At 40.1% G+C, this 24,029-nt stretch overlaps 1 protein-coding gene across 2 annotated transcripts; it reads right to left on the reverse strand.

Annotated features, from left to right (window-relative positions):
- Nucleotides 1-872: 872 nt before the first annotated feature.
- Nucleotides 873-22,725, reverse strand: LOC125971299 (protein arginine N-methyltransferase 8-B). Of its 2 annotated transcripts, none has more exons than XM_049724409.2 (10): nt 22,595-22,725; nt 19,474-19,713; nt 16,258-16,413; nt 12,179-12,242; nt 10,836-10,978; nt 9,606-9,693; nt 7,323-7,438; nt 5,504-5,654; nt 3,932-4,053; nt 873-3,052 (listed from the first exon to the last, which is right to left on the reverse strand). In XM_049724409.2, the coding sequence occupies exons 2-10, from the start codon at nt 19,552-19,554 to the stop codon at nt 2,969-2,971; spliced, it is 1,005 nt and encodes a 334-aa protein (XP_049580366.1). In that variant the 5' UTR covers nt 19,555-19,713; nt 22,595-22,725; the 3' UTR covers nt 873-2,968. The 2 variants fall into 2 exon arrangements, with proteins under 2 accessions (XP_049580366.1, XP_049580364.1); XM_049724407.2 differs by lacking the exon at nt 22,595-22,725 and adding an exon at nt 22,084-22,574.
- Nucleotides 22,726-24,029: the final 1,304 nt, after the last annotated feature.

Consider the following 24,029-nt stretch of genomic DNA (forward strand, 5'->3'; position numbering starts at 1 on the left):
GGACAATTTGGAGTTTTCAATCGACCTACCAAGCATGTTTTTTGGAATGTGGGAGGAAACCGGAGTGCCCGGAGAAAACTCACGCGGGCCCGGGGAGAACATGCAAACTCCACACAGGGAGGGCCGGAGGTGGAATCGAACCCGCACCCTCCTAACTGTGAGGCGGACGTGCTACCCAGTGCGCCACCGAGCCGCCAAGAAAAAATATTTGAGTTTTAAATGATTAAATAAATTAATAAATAAATGAGAATATGCAGAAAGATGCGTGTGTGTGCGTGCGTGCGTGCGTGCGTGCGTGCGTGCGTGCGTGTGTGTGTGTGGGGGGGGGGGGGGGGGTGCATGTGTGTGCTTGTGTGCACGTGTGTGTGTACTTTTCCAAAGCTTGCTGATGAGCTGATCATTTTAATCAGGTGTGCCGTAGAAGGGCTGCACCTAAAACAGGATGGATAAGGGCTCCGAAGACCAGACTTGGGTTGACAGTCATAATGGCCCTCCAAAGGAAACTATGACTATGATGCGGCCCGTGACAAAAATGAGTTTGACACCCCTGGACTAGACATTCCCAAAAGTTCCCAGTAAGTAATATATTCTAAGCCATAGAGGATTACTTTAAATGTTTACTATGTAACTATGTGAAGCACCCAGCCATGATTCTGTGAAGTACACAGGGTTCAAGTACAAGAGCTGTTCACATTCAGAAAACAGCTACAAAGGCAATCTTTTTAACATTAATCACATACTTTTTATTAAATTACTTATTTTATATTCAACACACCTTTTGAGGCTTTCATTAAAAAGTCTTCAATCGGAATATCTGAGCCACATTCCGTAAAATTATCTTATCTTCACTACAAAGTACCAGTTAAAACCTATTGTTGAGTGAATAATGTGTAGATTTTAATAGATTTGCCTAATTGCCAGGTTCACATTTTTTGGGTGACAGGGGGGTGAAACAGTTTAACTCTAAAAGGTTTGACATGGCCAACTAAAGTGTACCTTGAATTAAGTCATGTAAATGCAGCATCAAGAAATTGAATCAGGAACACTTGGGAACTTAGTAAAGGCATTAAGGGGAAAAAGACTCTTCATAGAGGATCCAATACAAGAGCGATATTTAAGAAAGGCCTTTAGAAGGACTTTTCATTGCACAGTGGCATGCAAAAGTATTCACCCACTTGACCTTTTGCCACATGTCAGGCTTCATACAAAGATATAGCTAACATTAAATGTTTTTTGTGTGAAGAATCAACACTAAATGGGAGACAATTGTGAAGTGGAACAAAATTAATCGATATTTAAACTTTCTATTCGAAATAAAAAACTGAAAAGTGGGACACGCAATATTATTTTGCACCTTTGCTCTTTGTCCCAGAAGTTCCCTGAGGATTTCAAAGTTTTACGACGGATTAAGACATAGAAAGAATTCACCATCTTTAAAAATCTCATACAGCACCATCAAGAAATCATACTGAAATGAAAAGTAATTGAAGAAAGTTATTTGTCATAGACAACCATAAAAAGTCTCATTTGAATGTATGCCAAGTCACTAGGAAGACTTGGCCTACATTTGGAAGAAGGTGCTCTTATCAAATGAGACTAAGATTGAACGATTTTGGCTAACTGCAAATGTTTTTTTTTATAATTTTTTTTTTTTTTTTTTTTTTTTACATTCGAACAAGCAATGATCATAAACATGAAACAAAATTGACATGGGATGGAATAGTTAAAAACTACAAATATCCTGGTATTAGAATGACCAACTCAAAGTCTCGATCCGAATACATTCAATAATCTGTCAAATTTGAAACTCTTATTCACAAATGCTCTCCATTTATTCTATTTTAGCTGTAGCTGTTTTGAAAGAAAGAATGGTTCAAAATTTCAGTTCATGGAATGTGCAAAACTGATAGAGACATATACCAAAATATTCAGAGCTATAATAACAGTAAAAGGTGATTCTACAAAGTATTAACTCATCGTAGCTAAATAATTTTGCACACCTCACTTCAATTTATATTTAAAAAGTCGAAAATATCATTTGAATTGCGCCCCACTTCACAATTGTGTCCCCACATGGTATTGATTGTTCACCCTAAAAAAAATATAGAATTGTATATCTTTGTTTGAAGCCTGAAATGTGGCAAAAGGTCAAAAAGTTCAAAGGGCTAAATACTTTAGCAAGCCAATATCTTTTTATTATTATAGTTGTAATTTCCAGTGGTGCAAACCTACACAGCATCATCCTGATTTTGTTAAGCATATATTTTTTTATACAGCCCTTGTACTGGATCACGTACTACACTTGTAGACATCGAAGCAGGTCAAACAATACCAGACAGATAAAACATACCTTTTCCAGCTAACGACAAGAAGAATTACAGTACAGATTGTGAAACACTTTCACCTTTGACACTGTCCATGACGCGAGGTATGAGCACTGTACACCAACTATTTAACACGTTACCCTTCACGGAACACACACATTTAGAGTAGCCCTGCTGCTTTTGAGCTCAGATATTTTTTTTCACCATTACTGAGCTTTAACTGACACAAGTACAAATGGTTTATCTGACAGCCAGCACAGGGTCAAAACTAATCAAATAAAAATCTTACAAACAAAATGTGGACCCTACAGTCATTTGACATATATATCTCTACCCGATGAGTTGCAAGTTAGGGTGAAAAACAAATGACACAGATACATCACTCCGTTTCACCAAGCAGGAATCTAACTCTGAACAAGATAGAAAAATCCCCATGCCCACTATTACATTCAAAGTTGTTTAACAGTCTGTGCCCATGGCTTCCTGACTAGCAACATATTTAGCAAGTTGTTAGTGGGGCCATCACCTCTGTACTCTGGCCCATCCTTCTGCCCTCATTGCACCTTCTATTTGAAACCGGTCCAGGAAGGGTCTAGACTTCCTCTGCTTCTTGCAGGTGTCTTTAATGCCCGTTTCCTGCAAAACTAGCGCATCTTGTAATCGTGGACAATAGCTGCCTCACACAGTTGTCCTTTAAAATCCAGCTCAAAGGTGAAGTCCAAGTCCCGCTGGAGGCAGAGATAAAAAGAAACATTTTAAGTGAGTTGTGGAAAAGTCATTGTCAGATCACATTTTAAACTCTTAGAATTGACAATATGATTCAAAGAATCGGAAAGAGTCATAGTGGTGCTGGTTACAGGAGACATATTAGAGGACTAAGTTAACGTACCTTAGCAAACTGCCGTATTTTCCGCACTATAAGGCGCACCGGATTATAAGGCGCACCTTCAATGAATGGCCCATTTGAAAACTTTGTCCATATATAAGGCGCACCTGATTATAAGGCGCACCTTCAATGAATGGCCCATTTTAAAACTTTGTCCATATGTAGTGGCTCAATATTGGTCCATATATAAGGCGCACCTGATTATAAGGCGCACTGTCGGCTTTTGAGAAAATTGGAGGTTTTTAGGTGTGCCTTATAGTGAGGAAAATACGGTGCTTTACCAGCATTAGCTTCTAATAAGATTCTAATAATGTCCAACTAAGTTGTTGATGGTGAGGTGGGAGGTATTTGTTTTACTACACTGACTGACAGGTGTCAATAGATAAATTGGTGATGAATTGTCACTTCTACGAATCATGACGCAACAACATCTCTATTGGCAATAATTTTAACTTCAATTAATTCCAACAATGTGATGTTTGTATCAGCGAGGAGGAATAACGCCTCTGCTTGTTCAACACAGAAGAGGACAAGGTCAACAGTTGTGTTGTCTGCATTGTGACTGCTTAACATACAAAGAAGATTCTGCTGCGGATGGACAGCTCATAGGTTGAGTCACAAGTTATGATTCGTTAATGCCACTCAATGTGATGTATCTATATTAATTTCTATATCTTTCCATCCACTTCCTACTGAGAAAGAAGCTCTGTGTGACACTTACAATATTTTTGTCATTTGGCTTCATTGCAATGCTGCCAGTGATTTCCTCTCCTCTTCGCACAGTTAAGTAGTCCTCCAGGTAGAACACAGTCTGCTTCCAGTGTGTGTATGTAGTATTAGGAGCTAGGACCGATACACAAAGTTAGGTGTCTTTCGACAAGATTTTCTTTTACACAAAATTTATCCAACAGTGCAAGAATGGGTATCATCGACATAATGGTTTGAGCCCAAGAAATCTAGGGTCAAATCCCCTTTGGCATATGAGTGTGGTTCGTTCACAAAACCAGAGCATGCTTCTCAGGTTTTCAGGAACAACACATTCATCTTGGCAAAAAATTAAAATGTGTGCTACAATTTTCTGATGCCTAACTGATTGTCTTGGTGTGAAGTAATGGTCCAAAGTGACACATAATAGCGCTTCTTGAAACCACTTGCTTCTTTTCCATTTTTGTTTGCCGTGCGTGTGTATTTGTTTTTAAGGGAATGATAGTGTGTGTGCATGTTTTCTTTTGTTTGTATCTCAATGTCAACACAATTCAGAGCACGCTCTACTGCCCTGACCACCACTGACAATAGCTTGGCTGTCATTCAAATATGAGGTGCACTTGAATCAGATGTTCAGCCTCCTGTGCTGTGCTGTGGGCTAACATACTGCATATCTTTTCCATAACTTTTCTTGTTCGTACAAACAGCTCTTTGTATGAAGCTTTATAAAAGGACCTGCCAAATGAATCCTTCTTTGGTCAGGCCTCTTTCTTTTTTTAAAATTAGGAGCTGAGTTTGCATTTCTTCCTCTTTGCTTTTCCTTGGGCAGGCAAGAGTGTGCGGTCTCCATCAAATCCTTGGGGGTTAATTACTTTTTGTCCGAGTGTAGAGCACTTTCTCAGCATATGCTTAGTGATGGATTCTAAAAGATTGGGATTGGGAAACTTGGACTTTTAAAGGAAATAGGTTAGAAAATGAAAAATAAAAATAGAAAATGAGAGCTATTATTACATTGCTGTATTCTTGATTTGGGTTGGTGCATTATTTGAGTAATTGACTCATGAAAATTACCAGTGCCTGCGCTTTGTAAAAGATGCAATTTTTCTTAACCCCACTAGAGGTCAGCCTCAACGCGCTATTCCCCGGTAAAGTCTTGAAATGTGATGTAAATCTTGGCAACAAACGTTACAAAGCTAATTGTTGCTGTTGTAGTTTGCAATGATTTGAGCATCACAGTATAATCAGCCTAAAAAAATAATTCTGTAGATCATAACTGTATGTTGTGAGAGTGCTTGGTCATTGAGATTGTGTTCCTGTTGATTAGACAAAATCTAGTGAGCCTGACAAAGGAGACAAAGTGCATCATCTAATGTCTGGAGTTCCACAATTAAATTACAGTTTAGCTAGACTGTTGCAGATGAAACTCAATCCATTTATTACATCTACCGTGCATTTCCTTTGTTTTGGTTGGAAAAAGGTTAAATGTGTGCTCTGTACAATGAACACATTATTTTTTTTATCTTCAACAATATCACTCCAACAATTAGCTTCATTAATTAGAAAAAAAAAAAGAGCTGTGGCATCTTACCAGTAGAGAAACCAGTTTTTTTGTGACATTTGGTGAATTCGATGTTGAAATATGTAACCAGTGCATGGATGTAGTCATTTCTCTGGATCTGGAGGCAGAATGCTGATGTGAAAGAAAGGTCTTCAGTCTTCACTGTGTAGATGTCCACCTCCTGTTGGTGGAAACAGATGGATCTCTCACTTACACAGTAAACTCACAAGTCATTTATCATTCAGCCATCTGACTGTTATAGGCCTGTACATTGTCACCTGATCTCCTTATTCTGGAAAAAAGTTGTGGTTAGCCATATGTGTTCAAATATAGAAAATATACGAGTGAGTACAAACGCTAAGCTGACTGTAACTGCAATCAAGAGAAAAATATATCTTATTAATGCACAGGACAACAAGTATATTTTATTTTTTTTGAAAGCAGAAAAATGTGTAACATATATGCATGAAATGGTGTACTGGAGAAAGTCATCAAACCATCCAAATTGAGTTAGTCAATAAACACATTCATTTTTCTGGCCACATGCTAATAATGCATTCTCTCTGTTAATATAAACATTATTAACATCCATGTACATATGTAGAAATTGCATTTTTAAGGTCATATGAGAGGACTGACCTGATTGCAGTTCAGAAAAATGATCTAGGTCACATTTCAAAGTTTAAGACACAAATCTTCACAATACTTTAGAGCAAGCGTGTGTGTTTGTGTGCGCGTGTGTGTGCATTTGTTATGTGCATGTAAACAAAAATTTGCAGTGCAGTAGGGCACGTTTTAGGGAAATAATACAATTGTACGTGGCAAGTACATAACTTATCCAAACGGAAAGATTTTCATGCAAAATATGAAGGCAAAACATTTTTAATCGTGGCATTAAAGTAATCACTTAACAATTAAGTGTTAACAATCAGCCCTCTATTTTTTCTAATTGTGTACATTCTGATGAATTTTCTAAAATGGAAAAATATTGACCCTAGTATTTGCATTTGTTGTTATAAAGCATTTAAAAAATTGAAGTGAAGACGTAAATTATTTTATTTATTATTATTATTATTATTATTAAATATGATTATTATTATTATTATATGTCAAGCTTCTGTAAAAATCCATTAAACACTTCCTGCGGCACCTACTAAATAAGTCCTTCCATATACCAGCAGTCAGTACATCTTTACTGTGATGAGGTGCAACAAAAGCAGTTCACACGAAAATAGAACTTACAGAAAGTAGGGCGTCATTGTTGGAACGACTGCATGACCACAAGCTTCCAGTTGTTATTTTTGCAGTGCACACTGCATTTGCATCAAATGTCATTTTTGATCAAAGAATAGAATAGTGCCTGCCGACCAGCAAGCAGGCAGAGAGCACCGATGGAACGCTCACATCACAAGACAGAATGAAATTGGGTTGAATCAATTGGAGCAACTAAACATTAACTGAGTTGCAGAAAGGTCACTGGTGTCATGCAAGGCAACGCGACAAAGCAGGCAAAATATTTGATACACAAAACACATCCATCCTACTCCGTTCTCTTTCACCCAAAATGTTAGACCCAAGAATTATATACGTATATAAAAATATTCGCATAGAATTTCAAATCTTTTGGCATGATTCCTCCATGCGAGTGAAATAATGAATAGTCAGGGTACACGAGTACCTCTATCTGTTTTAATTGCAAAATTTGACAAATTTGCACTTTAGAATCTTCGTAAATCAAAAATTGCTCTTACGTGTAGCTTTATCTCATTTTATTATCTAATCACATGTGTTCAACTTTATTCAGACACATTTTACACAAGAAAACTATAAAATTCAGAATTTGACCTACCTTGACAAGGCAGGCGTTGGTCACCACCTGCTTAGGATCCACAATGTCAACCAGGGGCTCCTTCATTGCCACATTGCGGATACAAGTCATGTCGAAGCCATACACGTTCTCCCACCCTTGAAAAACAGCATAATTACTATAGCATGTTAAATGTTAAAATATGTACGACCCACGCAATTTGACACTTGGCAATTGTTTTAGTGTATGCTGAAAAACCAAGAGAAATAAGCGTCGTGCAATACAGTGCAACTATAAAACCACAACAGGCCTCGTCACTGAGTTTCTCAGAATGGAGGGCTCCTAATTCTCTGAATGAGAATTTGCAGTGTTTGGAAGCAATTTACTATAATTTGACACACATCGAGTAAGTTAGATACTTTTTAAACGCTGCCTTCACAATCTTAGTGAAAATCAGGATACGAGATTACTGTACATTAATCATTGGAACAAACAAATGTGTGAGCCAAACAAAAGAGCAAACAAAGAATATTTGTGGATCACGTATCCTACAATGTTCTACATTAGAATTAATGATGGTCCTCAAAATATTGCTCAGAGTAGCAATAACAAGCACAGCATCTTGACTGAGCGCAACATAAGGCCACTTCTACCTCAGTGCAAAGGTCAAATGAGGCCATCTGCCCATAGAAGGAGGAGACGAGTGCAGTTTGTGCATCACTCTTTTCAGTTTGCTCATGTGTGAAATTCACATTTACACAACTCCACTGCGTTAAATAAATAAATAGCATCTGAAGACTAAAAATGTTCTGACGTCCCGGCAAAGCTGCGGGCCGGCTTAATATAGTGACACTTCCACGCAACTAGCCGCACGCTGCAAATTGCATGGAATATAATTATCACGCATCTTAGCAGTTACATAAAGTCAGACAGAAATAACACAAGTCACCATGCTTGCTTGTTACCTTCTTAACAAGGCAAAAACAACCTCTTGTCCATATTTAAAGATATTTTATCCAGCAGACATTTTTGAGAAATTGAAAGCGGTAATCTCTGACTGCTGTTTTCTTTCATGTAATTAATTTTAGCTCCATCACTTTCTTATTCGATTATATTTTGACAGTTTGTTATCTGGTACTGGCAATAAATGCACATTTTTTTTGGTTTGTTTTTTAACGATTATTGAGATGCAGGAAGAAGATGGGAGACGTAGTTTCTAACATCTTGCCGACAATACTGAACTTATTTTTCTGAGATGATTGAAGCAAGTTCAACTAATGTCATCACCTGGCATATTTCATAAATTGTGACTGGCAGTTGAATAAAGATCCCTCCACGGAGCTTAAGGTTTTGCAGCTGTTGGAGTTTAGTAATGTACTGCAGGAGATCGTTGTGAAAAGTTCAAATCATTTATGGTCAGGGTTTCACATGTATGATTTATGTTCGAGGATGACAATGGCTTTGGAACTTCTTTTGCTTGTGATTTGGGAGTGAGATGATTCAGGATGGTTTCAGGCTTGTTGACTAATATTAGACATTGCAAAAAGGCAATCATGAAAACCAGTAAAAAAATAAAATAAAAATGTAGGACTGAAATAGTTAGATCCTTTTCACATTGTGCACATGTACACATTTTTCATATCTGGTCCCTTACTTAAAATAAATGAATTTGAAATAAAACAAGACATGGCAGTACACTGGTATATATGCAAATTAAATGTTTTGTACCCTCTCGAGTTTGCATGTTCTGGCCGTGCTCGCCTGGGTTTTCTTCGGGTTTTCAATCTTTTGTTTACATTGCAAATGAATGCTGTACTGTACTGCACTTTATTTTCATTCCAGACTTGCTTTCACAATATGTTCACAGTCGTTATTCATCCGCACTGTGAAGTGCAGTCCTATCCTTTGTAGCATTTGAGTGGAACATAGCTCGATACGCCTCATCTTGTTCTGTCAAAAGTTACATCAATAACTCACCAGTGATCCTCTTTCAGTCGCACTGTCTTAAACAAGTTTGATACCTGATATGGTATGTTTTGAACAATGAGATTTTCCTTTCCTTCAATAAAAGGAATGCATCCTGATATCCTACACTTTTGTTATCATACTGCGAATTGCTGCTTAATATACCTCGAGATATTTTTAAGGCCAAAAAAAATGGGCTAGTCTTCAAATAGAGCAGGGCATATTATTAGGCCTGCTGCGTACAAAATATCATATCACTAATTCCAGTCTATGAAGGTACGTGTTGATTAAGATAACATCATAAATCCAGTCAATATTTTGTACCTAGTTGTAACACACACATCCTTGCATTGAACTTACAATGAATCTTGAAGTCTTTATACTGCCTGTCCTCAATGGCCAACACATACAAAGAGGCACGATCGGGAAACATTAGTCCACCTGGTTTCTTTTAGACAAAGGAGAAAAAAAACAGTAATGTTCGGGATTCACAGTCATGGCAGAGATTTTTCCTGCACACAAAACAGGTCGCAGTTTTAATTCAAATTTGGTCAATTGTAAACATACCTGAGATTTGAATATGGTAAGGAAAATAATTGAATTTTCCTGAAGTTTTTATCTTCAACTTTTTAATTACTACCGTAATACATATATTTGGAAGCTGGCCAGTGGAATGCACTGTGGTCTCCTACACATTTCTAGTTCTTTACCTCAGAATTATGTGATGCTACTGTTTTTTCAATGAAGTACACTATCTAAAATATTAGCAACTTCTCCCATCAGTGGTTGCCACAGCTTATCTTTCTTTTCCACTGAAGTCTGTGTCTGCCGTCACCAACTGCCCTCATATCTTCCCTGCCTACATTGATCAACTGTCTTAAGTCTTCCTCATGCTCTCTTTACCGGCAACTCCATCCTCATCCTCCATCTACCGATATACTCACGATTCCTCTGGACATACCAAAACCTTTTAAGTCGGCTCTCTCTAACTATCCTCCCAAAACATCAAACCTTGGCTGTCTCTCTGGATGAGCTCATTTCTAACTCTGTCCAACATGTTCACTCAACTTCTTCATTTCTGCCACCTCTTCTCTGCTTCCTGTCTTCACTCTGTACATCACCACAGTCTTATAAATGTTTCACCTTTCATTCTAGCCGAGACTCTTTGATCACATAACATCCCTTCCTTGATTCCTCGGGCATCTTCTCGCCCTGTAGAATTCGATTAAACCTGGTGGAAAAACTCCACAGCCTAGATGCTTTTCTATCTCGATTCCATACTGACGACAAGATGCTTCATACCTCCACAGGTATGTCATCAGGAACAACTGCTGTTCAATTTTGTATCTTTTACAGTGGCTTTTTATTTGTTGTCCTTACCAGTCATTGTTAATTCTTGTTCCACCACAAGTGTTTCTTCTACTTTCTCATTTTTCATATCCACCTGATTGTCTACCTGACCCGCAAAAATCTTTCTCAGATTATTTTCTGTCCAACCTGCCTCATTGTTGGCCTTTGCCGACTGACAGTTATATGCTTAAGTCAATTACATTCTCTTCAAATATCAATACAAATATGAAGAGTGCGTACCAGCCACTTGTCCCTGGCAAAGATGACAGTGTTCAGCATGGATTCGTAGAAAAGAGAATAACCCATCCACTCGGATATAATGATGTCAACCTCCTCCACAGGGAGCTCCACCTCTTCCACTTTTCCGCTGATGATGGTGATCACTAAAACACATATAATGAATCTCATAAAAATGCTGAGTCTCTCTAGCCATTCAAAAATCTTGAATCCATCATTATAATCATATCAAAATGCTATCTATGCTACTCTCAAAGGAATGCATGCAGATGTCAAGGCTGGAAATATAGACAATTTTATGTGGAAACATGGGAGAAATGAAACCACAAAGATCGAGTGCTTATACAAAATTTCTACCAGTGCGGTGTGCTTATGGAAATGTGTGGCCCAGCTGGAGGTTTACCAAAGATCTTGTGAAACTCTGGCATGGGAGTGAGTAGCGGACTACAGATTTTGTTCTGTTTTTGAGGCGTTATACAAACGTCTGTCATCTGAACCCCAATATTCCTCAAGGCCATTGCCTAGATGTGCTATTTGTATAATACCAAAAATCTGATTATATTCTTCTCGGATTCAATTGCTTTTAAGTGCTTGTTATTGAAATATATTACTGTACAGTATTAATGCTTCCAGGCTGTTTGATGGAGCTACAGTACTTTAGCTTGGCAGCCAATTATTTTTCAAAACGGGTATAGGAAGGCTTGTTTGCTCTACAGAGACATTTCCATATTGTGGAAATATGATATGAAATTTAGTCCAGCCAAAATGCTGAGCAGTGAGATACTATGACTACTCTTGGCTCCATCATTTTTTTGCTTCGTTTTTTTTTTTCAAAGACTGTGTTGCTACTATGAGGCACATGGAATTCACTGAAAAAGCCTTTTCCAACACACTATAAATCAATTTTGATGAATTGTTATTTGCATGTGATTTGTAGATTATTTTTGCCGTGCTAAACTAATTCACTGGCTTAATTTAAGTATGTAAAGTAAAACATGAGATGAGCTTTCCGTGTCGCCCCCTACCTGTTTGTTTTGCTTTTCACTGCAGATAAAAAAATAAATAAATCTATAACTTAAAGAACCTTTCATAATTTTTTGAATTATTAAACTAAAGCAATCTGGGTTTGGAGAATAAATTAATAACAATTTTAATTGTTGGGAAAAATTAAGCAAAATTGGATAATTTCCCATGGCGCCGCTGATAATCCTTTGCAGCACTCGGGTGCCACAGCACCCAGTTTGGAATAACTGGTTTACTCCATGCAGCCATATGACCATGTAAAGGTGTCAGTTAAGATGTCAGATAGATTATGCATTGTCATTTTAAAGTAGAGTAGCTCTTACTGCTGTCAAGATGGTTGGATTTGATGATCCTTTCTGAATACTCTGAAATACTGGAACATTCAATCTGAGGAAGACAGGAAAAGAAAAAATAACTTTTTTCAAATAGATCTGTCTGTCATTGAGAAGAGACATTATTTCAATTTAGATGTCTTGCAGTATTAGGTGTGAGGTTACATTCTCAACTGCTCTGTGAAAAAAAAAAAATCAACTGCACATTGTAATCTATTTCTCTGGGGTAATTTGGGAAGTAAAGTCATCATACGCATCTGGACAACATGGAGACATCAGAAGAGAAAGGAGATGTATAAAGTCTCGATGTGTTGTATTGGAGGACTTCAAGTTAGGACTCAACGAAAGCCTTTTGGCATGAATACAAGGAAGAATGAAAAATTGTGTTTTAGGGAGAGACACTGACAGTGAGGAAACACCAACTGTGAGACAGACCACAATAGGGATATCCTGATGGTTATTTATTTAGAAATGAAGATCAAACTTCTGTTTTGAAGTCTTTCCTGTCAGGGATTTTCTCCATAATTCAAGACAGACAATCAATGTAGTACAATACATGTAGATTTTATCGGAATTGTTTTTATAACAATTAAAACACTGCAACGATGTTCATATGAAAACAATTATGATTTGCGTATTGCTTTTTTTGCATTTTCTTAAAAGGCCAACCACTGACTGATTCATACTTAACTTCTTAACATTAGGGAATCAATATATATATATTACCACTATCAGATGTATTATTAACAATATATGTACAGTATTACCTCTCAGCTAATGACAATGATTTGATTCACCCTATATTTGCAGAATATGAAGATTTTTTTTATATTTCATATTTATGCTGTAGTGGTGAGAAACCACACTGTACACTGTGAGAATGGTTTGGATTGTTTTGGCCGCCTCATGTTGGGATATAAATTCATATTTTGAACAGTGCATAAAAGTTTTTAAATATTAGACAAGATGCAAAATAGATGACAGAATAAATATTATATACACCTAGCAACAACATGTAATACATTGACCGCAATGGCCTGCTTTACACATTTGTTCTGCACTGCACCCAATAGCTGCTATCACAGATGAATTGACCACGAACTTGAAACAAGTTTAGCAAGTCAAGACCAATCATTAGATGAAAATTTACCAGTAAAATGTAAGGCACATGTGACCTTACAGGAATAGAATTGCAGTACATAGGACATACATATGGGCATATGGAATGGAGCAAGTGATTTATTGTCATTGCGGAATATGAATTTCTTCTTCTTTCTTCTTGCAGACGTGATAAAATACATGATGTTGAGTTGGACTGTAGATCAACCTTTTCACCTCAATGGCTAGCTCATCTTTCACATGATGCCTTATTAACTTTTTAGTTGAACAGCATAGTCCAGACTTTAGTGCAGATTGTCATGTTCAAAATGGATTCAATCCCTCAAGTCATAGTTCCATTTTTGGTGTGTTTGAGCACAGCCAGATGGGCTGACACAAAAATGAGCCGAAGCAGAAAGGTAAAGAGAGAGCATGAGAGAGACAGAGAGAGAAAGAGAGAGAGCGCAAATGCAACTACACATGGAAGCACATAATGTCAAGTACCGTAATTTCCGGACTATAAGTCGCGGTTTTTTTCATAGTTTGGATGGGGGGGCGACTTATACTCAAGAGCGACTTATATATGTTTTTTTTTCACAAATTTTTACTTGATCATTAAGACATCACTTACAAGTATAGTTGACCACTTCCCATGTTATTTTTAGTATAGTTGATCACTTCACATGCTTTTATTTCTTTATCTTGAACATATTCAAAACATAAAAAATAGAGAAAACATCAAATAAAGCAATTAACACTTTAAAGCACCATATCCAAGTCCACTGTCTGCTGTATGTACACTTGCTCCATTTTTGCTCCTCTTATATTTATTATTATTATTTATTATTATTTGTTTATTTATCATTTATTCAATACTCTTATTTATTCATTGTTAGTGCCTTCTTGGTTTTTTTTGTGTTGCTTGTATGCATATGTGTACTATCTCACCGAGGGATAGAGGAAATGTAATTTCAATCTCTTTGTGTGTCTTAGTATATAAAAAAAATATATCGACGATAAAGCAGACTTTGACTTTGATAAAACAACCAAAAAAAATTATATTTTCAGACGAAACTGGATGAGGGCGCTCTAAATTTTACCGTTGGCCGTGACTCATCAACTGGGTGGGCTTAAGAAAAATGGCACCAAAAAGAAACTCATATTTTGCAGGTTACAAACTTCAAGTTGTAAAATATGCAGCTGAAAACAGTAATCGAGCAGCAGAAAGAAAGTTTGGAGAACCGTGATGTACCAATGGATTACTATTTCAAGTGACGTCAGTAGCGCGGCGCGCCGGTTGTTTACATACAAACGTGCCCACACAAGGACGACCGGCATCATTAGCGGTGATCATTTCTAAGTGACACGGAGGACAAAGAGTTTGAAGGAATTAAGGATTTGGAGTGACATAGAAGGTTTGAAAAACTATTATGGCTTTTACGCACGCCCGGTCTCTACTGAGTCGGGGGCCGACGATCGGCCGAGTGGTTGTCCGCGAACGGTGCGCGGGGCTCGGACATGGCCATTACGCACGCCCGGTCTGTCTGGAAGTCCACGCCGCCACACGCTTGGAAGTTTGTTTTGTTTAATAAAGAGCCGTTTACCAAACCTACGTCTATCCTTGTACTTTGTTAATGCTACAATATAGTTATATAGTAGATCTGTGGAATAAAGACGAGGGTGACGTCAGGGCGCACGCGCGGCGATGTTGACAAAGGACGAGGAATTTGATCGATGGATTTAATGGAATTAAAGTGCACGGATGGTTTGATAATATTATTGGCTTATATTATAGTTATTTAAAATATAGTTTATCTATCGTTATATGAGCCTGTGGAATATTTTGAAGCGCAAGCGCCCTCAGCCGTGCGCACCCATTGTTGACAAAGATCGATCGATGGATTTAATGAATTGGAGTGACACCGATGGTTTTATAAACATGTTATTCATGTAATAGTTGTCCTTAATCACTCTATATGTTACGTCAGGCCCGTTCTCAGCTCTTTGTTTGTGTTTGTCAAGTTAGCATACCTATCGTTTAGCCTGTTGTTGCTATTTAATGAATTGGAGTGACACCGATGGTTTTATAAACATGTTATTCATGTAATAGTTGTCCTTAATCACTCTATATGTTACGTCAGGCCCGTTCTCAGCTCTTTCTTTGAGTTTGTCACGTTAGCATACCTATCGTTTAGCCTGTTGTTGCTATTTAATGAATTGGAGTGACACTGACGGTTTTATAAACATGTTATTCATGTAATAGTTGTCCTTAATCACTCTATATGTTACGTCAGGCCCGTTCTCAGCTCTTTGTTTGTGTTTGTCACGTTAGCATACCTATCGTTTAGCCTGTTGTTGCTATCGTTTAGCCTGTTGTTGCTCGTTCATGACTGTTTTTGGTGTGGGATTTTGTCGAATAAATTGCCCCCAAAATGCGACTTATACTCCGGAGCGACTTATATATGTTTTTTTTCACTTTTTGGGGCATTTTATGGCTGGTGCGACTTATACTCCGGAGCGACTTATAGTCCGGAAAATACGGTAGTACCTTACAATTCTCTCGGCAATTCTAAGTTCATCAGTCCTCCCCTGAAGCAAATATATGCTCTCTGGGACGGTCTCAAAATAGGATCCAGGTTATCCCAAACCAGTGGTGTGTATCCACAGACACGACCTGACTAGCAATTACCTGTGCCCCCAGTACACGGTAACAGAGAGGGCTCTTAAATCGTTCCTGCGTGGCATGTGTACTGGTCTGAGAGGCTGTAATACTTTTATCACCTGTCTGAGACAGGAGATTCCTCGAAGATTATAGTAAGCCTCAGCCAAGGCGCAGCAGTTCAAATATATGTCCAGATACACATGGAACATGTCACAAATAACGTACAATGCTACCAAGATAGCCTCCAGCATGGAATTAGAAGCTGTTACTCTTAGCACAATAAACCTCCGTTGAATATCGAATCACTTACCCCATACACATGCTTTGCTCCTGCTTTGGCTGCAAACATGGATAAGATCCCAGTGCCACTTCCAACATCCAGAACTATTTTGTCCTTGAACACGTGCTTGTTGTGGTACATGGAATTGCGGTAGGTGAGTGTCCTCACTTCATCCTTTAACATCTCCTGTTTTAAATGAAAATAAAAAGGTCAGAAAGATGCTGTTGTGAGTGCCCCCTTGGGAAAATGGCAATTTGTTTCCCTGAATTTAAAATATGTGGTCTGCGTTTGTGGATTTGCTTTAATATATGCACTACGCCTTTTTGTATTGTATCAAAGTCGCATGGTTTTGCATTCAAATCAATAAAAGGCGTTTCGAGTGGACTCCCATGGGCCTCCGAGTTCAGTAAATCCATTTCTACTTTTTCTCTTTACTTTATGTAGGGGGATGTGGACAGAAGTGACATAAAAGTGACCCGACTCTGCGCCTAAATCATTAGGAGGAGGTTAATGACACAGGTCAGACAGAAAGTTCCCATTCTACTTTAGTACAGCCTTACTAATACTTTCTAAACAGTCTGTTCTATTGAATTGCAATAGCTGCTGCTGGAAAGTTAACATTTATCTTCATTAAATGAAATATGTGCAATAAAAAAAGCCAGGAGTTCAATATGCGTAACAATAATGTGATATTAGTGTGATATTGTTTTGTTTTATTCATGGGAGCTACAGCTGGATGAACAGGATGTTCTGACTCATTTGGAATATTTGTATTATATTAGACCACAGTTTTGTTTTATTAGATCCTGAAGAGTCGAGAATCAGTTTTCTGTCAGTAGTGGTGGTAATGTGGTCAAGAATGACCTGATCCAGGAAACTGGTGAAACAATATTGCTGTCAGTTGGCCCCCACTTTGTGCACTGTTGTACGGTAGCGTGTAATTAGTTTTCCCTAAACAGATCAAGAGTATACTTTGGCCTTAGAAGAGGTCTGCGGTCTTCTTATTCCAGTTTACACAACCCAAAAATATTGTTTGCATTAGCAAATAGAAATATTTGTGGATTTGTTTTTTTGTTTTTTGGACGGCGAACCCATCCTGGGTTATTTGCAAAAAGAAATTCACAGGTTTCCTGTATGTATGCTCAGGCCAAAGGAACAAAAGTATTTGTTTGCCGCCATTTTGTGGTATCTTGATGCCAAACTATCCATCCATCCATCTTCTTCCGCTTGTCCGGGGTCGGGTCGCGGGGGCAGCAGCTTTAGGAGGGACTCCCAGACTTCCCTCTCCCCAGCCACTTCATCCAGCTAATCCTGGGGGATCCCAAGGCATTCCCAGGCCAGCTGAGAGACATAGTCTCTCCAGCGCGTCCTGGGTCGTCCCCGGGGTCTCCTGCCGGTGGGACATGCCTGGAACACCTCCCCAGGGAGGCGTCCAGGAGACATCCTGATAAGATGCCCGAGCCACCTCATCTGGCTCCTCTCAACGTGGAGGAGTAGCGACTCTACTCCGAGTCTCTCCCGGATGACCGAGCTTTTCACCCTTTCTCTAAGGGAGAGCCCAGACATCCTGCGGAGAAAACACATTTCGGCCGCTTGTATCCGGGATCTCGTTCTTTCGGTCACGACCCATAGCTCGTGACCATAGGTGAGGGTAGGAGCGTAAATCGACCGGTAAATTGAGAGCTTTGCCTTTTGGCTCAGCTCTCTCTTCACCACAACGGACCGGTACAGGGTCTGCATTACTGCTGACGCTGCACCGATCCGCCTGTCGATCTCGCGCTCCATCCTCCCCTCACTCGTGAACAAGACTCCAAGATACTTGAACTCCTCCACTTGGGGTAGGATCTCATCCCCGATCCGGAGAGGGCATTCCACCCTTTTCCGATCGAGGACCATGGACTCGGATTTGGAGTTGCTGACCCTCATCCCGACCGCTTCACACTCGGCTGTGAACCGTTCCAGCGAGAGCTGGAGATCACGGCCTGAAGAAGCCAACAGCACCACGTCATCTGCAAAAAGCAGAGACGCCATGCTGAGGTTCCCAATCTGGACCCCCTCAACGCCTCGGCTGCGCCTACAAATTCTGCCCATAAAAATTATGAACAGAATCGGTGACAAAGGGCAGCCTTGGCGGAGTCCAACCCTCACTGGGAACGAATCCGACTTACTGCCGGAAATGCGGACCAGACTCTGGCATCGGTGATACAGGGACCAAACTGCCCTTATCAGTTGGCTCGGCACCCCGTACTCCCGAAGCACCCTCCACAGAACCTCCCGAGGGACACGGTCGAACGCCTTCTCCAAGTCCACAAAACACATGTGGACTGGTTGGGCGAACTCCCATACACCCTCGAGGATCCTGCCGAGGGTGTAGAGCTGGTCCACTGTTCCACGGCCAGGACAAAAGCTACACTGCTCCTCCTGAATCCGAGGTTCGACCTCCCAACAGACCCTCCTGTCCAGCACCCCTGAATATACCTTACCGGGGAGGCTGAGGAGTGTGATTCCCCTGTAATTGGAACACACCCTCTGGTCCCACTTCTTAAAGTGCCACGATAGGCACCAACAACCTTACGGCCACAGCTTCGGTCGGCCGCCTCAACAATGGAGGCGCGGAACATGGTCCACTCAGACTCAATGGCAATAAGTATACCCACACCTGCTCAACGCCTCTCACCGTGGGCAACTCCAGAGTGGAAGAGAGTCCAGCCCCTCTCGAGAGGGCTTGTACCGGAACCCAAACTGTGCGTGGAGTCTAGTCCGACTATATCTAGTCGGAATTTTTCTGCCTCGCACACCAGCTCGGGCTCCTTTCCAGCCAGAGAGGTGACATTCCATGTCCCAAGAGCCAGCTTCTGCAGCGGGGGATCAGACCGCCAAGGTCCCTGCCTTTGGCCACCGCCCAGCTCACACTGCACCTGACCCCTTTGGCCCCTCCCACAGGTGGTGAGCCCATGGGAAGGCCAAACAACTATGTTGAGGAAAAATTGAGGAGCTTCATTCAGACAAAAGTCAGGCTTTTTTGCCATCTTGTGGCATTTATTGACAGTATAGAGAGGGTTTCAGTTCCATTATGGTTGTATTTTCACTGTGTGACAGGGCTTGGTCTCTATCCCCATCAAATGACAGTGACATATTCACATAAAAAGTACCCAAAAAGGAAACATTCTGCTGCAAGGGATGACTAACAAACTAATGTACATATGTCCAATAAGTGTGCTACAGCAGGAAATAGTACCAACATACCTCATGTATACCAAAGTGGGCATAAGAGTCAAAGTAGTAGTCTTTTGAGGTCATCTCCTCAGGATTACACAGCTTTCCCATTCTTCCCCGTCCAGGGCAGCTTGGAAAGCTGGCAGCAAGTGGTGTATGTGATGGGTGAAGAGGTCTTGGGATGGGCTGGGTGCAAGGCACAGGCTTTGGCAAAGAGGTTGGCTGAGCCGACTGTGATGCAATGATGCGGACCGGCTGTGGCTGTGTCTGCTAGAAAAACAGTAAATTCAAATGATTTAAATACAATAAATATAAGACTATGCTTTGTGATCTTAGCAATGTACCTTAAAACCACAGACATATTTAAAATTAAAATTAACTGTGTGAAATTTAAAGTAAGAAGTGACTGTTAGTGAGTTGAATCTGATTATTCTTTAAAACGCTAAACTGACAGTTTGTTGCTCCATGTGGCCGTTTAGTACGTCCAAACAGTTCACCGATTTTGGAGCATACTCGTATCTCCAGCTTGAAGTCAGACTGTTTGGTAGCGCAAGGAAGAAAAAAAATGTTCTGCACAGAAGGCATGCTCATAATGCGGTGATTATCTTCTCTAAGGCCTGCTCGGAAGGCTGCATCAGGCTCTGAATTCGTGAGTGAGTGAGTGAGTGAGTGGGTGAAAATGAGAGCCCGTTATGGAAAAAAAAACTATACATTGAACAGGGAAGTCATTCTAACCTTGACATTTTTTACCTTAATAGTTACCACTGGCAAAAGCAAAAAAATGTTTTTAGCACAGAAGAGTCAACACAAAGCAAAAGTGGACAATTGCAATTTGGGGCTCTGAAATGATTAAAGAATGCTCTGAAGACATTTTATTAATTGTTTGCACTCTATGTATGATTTTATTGTATGTGTTGTACTTGGTGCATTTTCCATGACAACAATGTTAACAAAAATCAAATGTCACACACTCGCTCTTTTTTTCAAAGGGAAAAATGGCTAAATGGCTATTAGAAATACTGACTGGTTAGTTACTTCAGAGGCTTGTTGGACTTGTTGGATTATTTTCAACCACTATGACCTTCAGCAATAGAAACACATTGCACTGAAATATATCAAGTATTGCATGAACACTCAAACAAACATATCAAGGGTCTGTCCTGGATGACATAGTAAGGTCCAGACCCTGCTAAGACATACATGACACACACACACACACCTTAAAATAAGAGAACAAGTCTCTGTACAGGTCAGCCAGGTCCCAAGTGAGATGAGGGATCAAAATGACAAATTGTCATACAAAAAGAAAATAGAGAACCACTTCTCAGAGAAACACACAAGATAAGACTGGGCATCAAACAAATCATCAATTACAGAAGCAGACAGATAATACACTGGCTGAGGGGCTCAACCTGTTTCTTTTCATGATTTGAGACTCAATGGCACGGAACAATCTCACGGAGAAGTGCGGAAGCTCCCAAACAGTGACAAATACATATATATATATATATATATATATATATATATATATATATATATATATATATATATATATATATATATATATATATATATATATATATATATATATATATATATATATATAGAGCCTTCACTAAAATATGCAAACTGTTCCCTGACACAAGTCACCATCCCTTCATGTCTGAAGTCATCCAACACCTAAAAAGCAAGCGATCAGCCTCAAGGACTGCAGACCAGTTGTGCTCAGGCTCTAACATAATTAAATCAGTGGCATTAACAAATTATACTATCTTGATAGTTTCTGGGAAAATATATATAATCCAGAAGAAAATCTAGTAGTTTGATTCTGGTGTATAAAAAAAAAAAAAAAACTGCCTCCTCTTTGATGCGCCATAATACATTATAATTTAACATATATAGGTTTTCTGTTTAAAACAGTATTGAGGCTTACAATACACTGTGAGCATTGACCTTTCAGCTTGCTGATACAGGATGTTCTAAGCAAGCAGTTTTACATTATCCAGCCATCCATCTGCAAGGTGCAGCAGTACCATGGACAGCGTCATAGGGGGTCTATTGAATGAAGGTACATTAACCATCATCAACCATTGGTCAAATCTAATTAGATACAGAAAGAGTTTCTAATATCTCTCCCCTCTCGTCTAGCTAAAAAAAAATAATATATGTAACTAGAGACATCTCTCAGTATAGTTTGCAGTGGTGCATCATACTATCTGCAACATACAAATACAATAAAGTAACACCTTTCTGATAGTGTAGACTCGACACCATGTGATTTAGGATTATTTTGTGTAGGGCACATCTGATGCATTGCAACATCTATAGGCACTGACGATTTTTTGGAAGGTGCATCATTCCCAATGCTAAAATGATCCCTACATGGGCTACAACAAATCTCGGTGTAGACCTGACAGTGACTGTCCATACTTGTCTGGTGGATGTTTGGAAAAACACTTATCGCAGCTGCACAGGTTTGTGTAGAATCAAATAACCGTGCGAGAAGAAACCCTTGCTTGCCCGAGATGCACCTTTAACGCAGGAGGGAGGACCTCGGGACACATGTGGGCGTCAGGGTCCGAACAACTAAGTGCAGCGAAGCGGTTTTGCACAAGAAAAAAAAGACACTTACTGACTTACCTCACTGCTCTCAGATTCCGCCATTTTTCTCCTGAGGAGCATGCAACGGGACGAGTGCTTAATTCCCATAAGAAAAAAATGTATTTTTTTACGCTTGACAGGTGAGAAAGCAGCGTGCAACTCCCGCGCCGATGTGTCATTCAATACTCGTCATTTTCATTCCGAAATGCAATGTTCTCTTGACAGGTGGTGCAACTGAATAAAACTACCCGATCTACCAAAGGCGAGCAACGTGTTGTTGCCCCGAAGTAGTGCAGATTCCACCATGGCGCAAAAGTTTGCATCCACCGGTGTTCTTTGCCACGACGAAACGCCAACAAATTTGAGCTGAGATGGAAAAAACATCAAGCGATACCCTGTCCCATGATGATCAAGTGCACGGAAGCTGTGCGGGAGGCACTAAAAGGAGCAGCAGTAGCAGCACCACCACCACATGACAGTGGATGCCAACCCACTTTGATTGATTCCACCACCGCAACGTTGCTTCTAAAAATAGTAACAGTGCGGTTACCTCACACAGACGCACACGCACCACCGCCGACTACATGCACGGAAATCTGATGAGTGCGCGCTTTGATACGCGTTCAGGTCCTCCTCTGCATCAGAGTCCACACGTCTCGTCACTGTCTGACTCCTCAAGTTTACTTCAAGTTGTCACACCAAGTCACTGCTCCCTCTGGCTGTTAATACGACTATTAATGATGACATGAGGGCTGATGTTGGCACGCTTATGCTGTGCTTCGCCTTCTATGCACGTCAACAGGATCTTTTACGCACTCCTATGTCTTTTTTTTTTTTTTTTTTTTTGGAATCAGTTGACACAAAATATGCGCGCCAGTCTGCAGCAGTTGATCTTGCGTTAATAGTGCCTAGGGGGACAGGCAAGGTTTGCTTCCCCAGCTGCAAAACCATTTGGATGTTGCACCATTATCTATCTATCTATCTATCTATCTATCTATCTATCTATCTATCTATCTATCTATCTATCTATCTATCTATCTATCTATCTATCTATCTATCTATCTATCTATCTATCTATCTATCTATCTATCTATCTATCTATCTATCTATCTATCTATCTATCTTTCCGTCCGTCCGTCCGTCCGTCCGTCCGTCCGTCCGTCCGTCCGTCTATCTATTGCCTACCTCCAACCAAATTACTCCATCCATCCATCCATCCATCCATCCATCCATCCATCCATCCATCCATCCATCCATCCATCCATCCATCCATCCATCCATCCATCCATCCATCCATCCATCCATCCATCCATCCATCCATCCATCCATCCATCCAGTGTCTTGGTGCAGCGTCGGCTGTAATGCGGACTCTGGCAAAGCAAAGGCAAAGCACTCAATTTACCGGTCGATCTACGCTCATCCGCTCACCTATGGTCACGAGCTATGGGTCGTGACAGAAAGAACGAGATCCCAGATACAAGCGGCCAAAATGAGTTTCCTCCGCAGGTTGTCCGGGCTCTCCCTTAGAGATAGGGTGAGAAGCTCGGTCATCCGGGAGAGACTCGAAGTAGAGCCGCTGCTCCTCCACGTTGAGAGGAGCCAAATGAGGTGGCTTGGGCATCTCATCAGGATGCCTCCGGGGGAGGTGTTCCGGGCATCTCCCACCAGCAGGAGACCCCGTGGACGACCAAGGACACGCTGGAGAGACTACGCCTTGGGATCCCCTGGGATGAGCTGGACGAAGTGGCTGGGGAGAGGGAAGTCTGGGAGTCCCTCCTAAAGCTGCTAACTGATTTTCTCTCTGCAGTCTTTTGACTTAACTTTAACTTAACCCATCTTAACTTTAATGGGTTTTCAAAAACTAAACAATCTCTTTGTGGAATTGAAATATTCTGGGAGTTTGCATAGGTTTTCTCCGGGTTCTTCAAGTTTCTCCCAAATCCCAGTAACTTGCATGTTTGGCTAATTCAATACTTTAAATGACC

This window comes from Syngnathus scovelli, chromosome 6 (genome assembly GCF_024217435.2).
Source record: "Syngnathus scovelli strain Florida chromosome 6, RoL_Ssco_1.2, whole genome shotgun sequence".
Taxonomy (NCBI): Eukaryota; Metazoa; Chordata; class Actinopteri; order Syngnathiformes; family Syngnathidae; genus Syngnathus; species Syngnathus scovelli.

What these genes read in the sequence shown, in the direction of transcription:
- LOC125971299 (XM_049724407.2), bottom strand. Translation starts at nt 22,152, where the DNA reads ATGGGAATTAAGCACTCGTCCCGTTGCATGCTCCTCAGGAGAAAAATG. An exon ending in CCCACTTTGGTATACATGAG is followed by an intron (nt 16,414 to 19,473) that starts GTATGTTGGTAC and finishes CATTTAAAACAG; the next exon opens with GAGATGTTAAAGGATGAAGT. An exon ending in AGCCAAATGACAAAAATATT is followed by an intron (nt 3,053 to 3,931) that starts GTAAGTGTCACA and finishes CTCTGCCTCCAG; the next exon opens with CGGGACTTGGACTTCACCTT.